This window comes from Notothenia coriiceps, unplaced genomic scaffold (genome assembly GCF_000735185.1).
Source record: "Notothenia coriiceps isolate Sejong01 unplaced genomic scaffold, NC01 NC01_scaffold00030837, whole genome shotgun sequence".
Classification (NCBI taxonomy): domain Eukaryota; kingdom Metazoa; phylum Chordata; class Actinopteri; order Perciformes; family Nototheniidae; genus Notothenia; species Notothenia coriiceps.
Window position 1 is genome coordinate 1 of NW_011363538.1, and position 1,012 is coordinate 1,012.

General features: G+C 57.7%; 1 protein-coding gene across 1 annotated transcript; it reads left to right on the top strand.

The window, feature by feature from the left end:
- Positions 1–69: 69 nt before the first annotated feature.
- On the top strand, positions 70–994 carry LOC104959712 (proline-rich proteoglycan 2-like; the record flags this gene model as incomplete). The annotated part of the gene is made up of 2 exons (XM_010787611.1): positions 70–230; positions 370–994. Coding segments are annotated over exons 1-2 (764 nt in total), but the record flags the coding sequence as incomplete, so codon positions are not given.
- Between the last annotated feature and the right edge of the window lie 18 nt (positions 995–1,012).

Consider the following 1,012-nt stretch of genomic DNA (forward strand, 5'->3'; position numbering starts at 1 on the left):
TCGACTCTAACACAGTTTGTACACCAGCCTAAAGCAGCTAAACCCTAAATCCTACCACTCTTCCCCCCCAGGTTTCCACCCCCCAGGTGCCATGCCTCATCATGGTCTCCCACCTCACTCCAAAGGTGGAGTTGAAGACCCCTCTATGGACCCAGCAGGTCTGGGCAACAGGAACAGCGACGAATTCCCGGATGGCCACAACATCTTCAACAACCAGATGGGACCTATGGGTCAGTCTGTCTTTCTCTTAGAGCTGTTAACGGAAAGTTATTTGGGTCTCTCGTTCAGCCCTGCCTATTTTAAAACTAACATGCGCTCCCTCCTGCCTTATATTTGACATTTACATTTGTTGTATCGTTTCCCTATCAGGTGGACCTCCAGGGGTTCTTCCAGGAATCATCCAACCCCCTTCTGGTGGTCTGCTAGGCGCACGGCCCGGTATAATGCCACTGCAGCGTCCTCCGGTTCCCACTCCACCACACATGCAGCGGTTCCCTCCACCCCACGGCCAGCGACCCCCTCACCCCAACATGCCACATATGCCCCCACAGATGATGCCTCGAGGTCCACACCCTCAAATGATGCACCCTGACGCCCCTCCCCTTAAAGGTGGCTTTGGGATGCTTCTTCCCCATAATATGAGGCCCCCGTTCCCTCCACACGGGCACGGCCCTCCTCCTCACGGCCCTCCTCCTCACGGCCCTCTTCCTCACGGCCCTCCTCCTCACGGCCCTCCTCCTTTCGCTAGACCAGGGGGACCTCGTGGCATGGAGGGGCCGGAAGAAATGGATGGGAGACAATTCAGGGGGGACAGGCCTGGATTCAGGGACAGAGAGCCAGAGAGGGACTGGGATCGGGACAGGGAGAGAGAGAGGGATCGAGGTTTTGGAGGTGGAAGGCGTCCCTTTGGTGATGGAGGGAGAGGAGGAGGAGGAGGAGGAGGAGGAGGAGGAGGAGGAGATAGAATGGAAGGAAGGGACCGGCTCGGAGGCTGGCAGGAAGACGGAGCAGA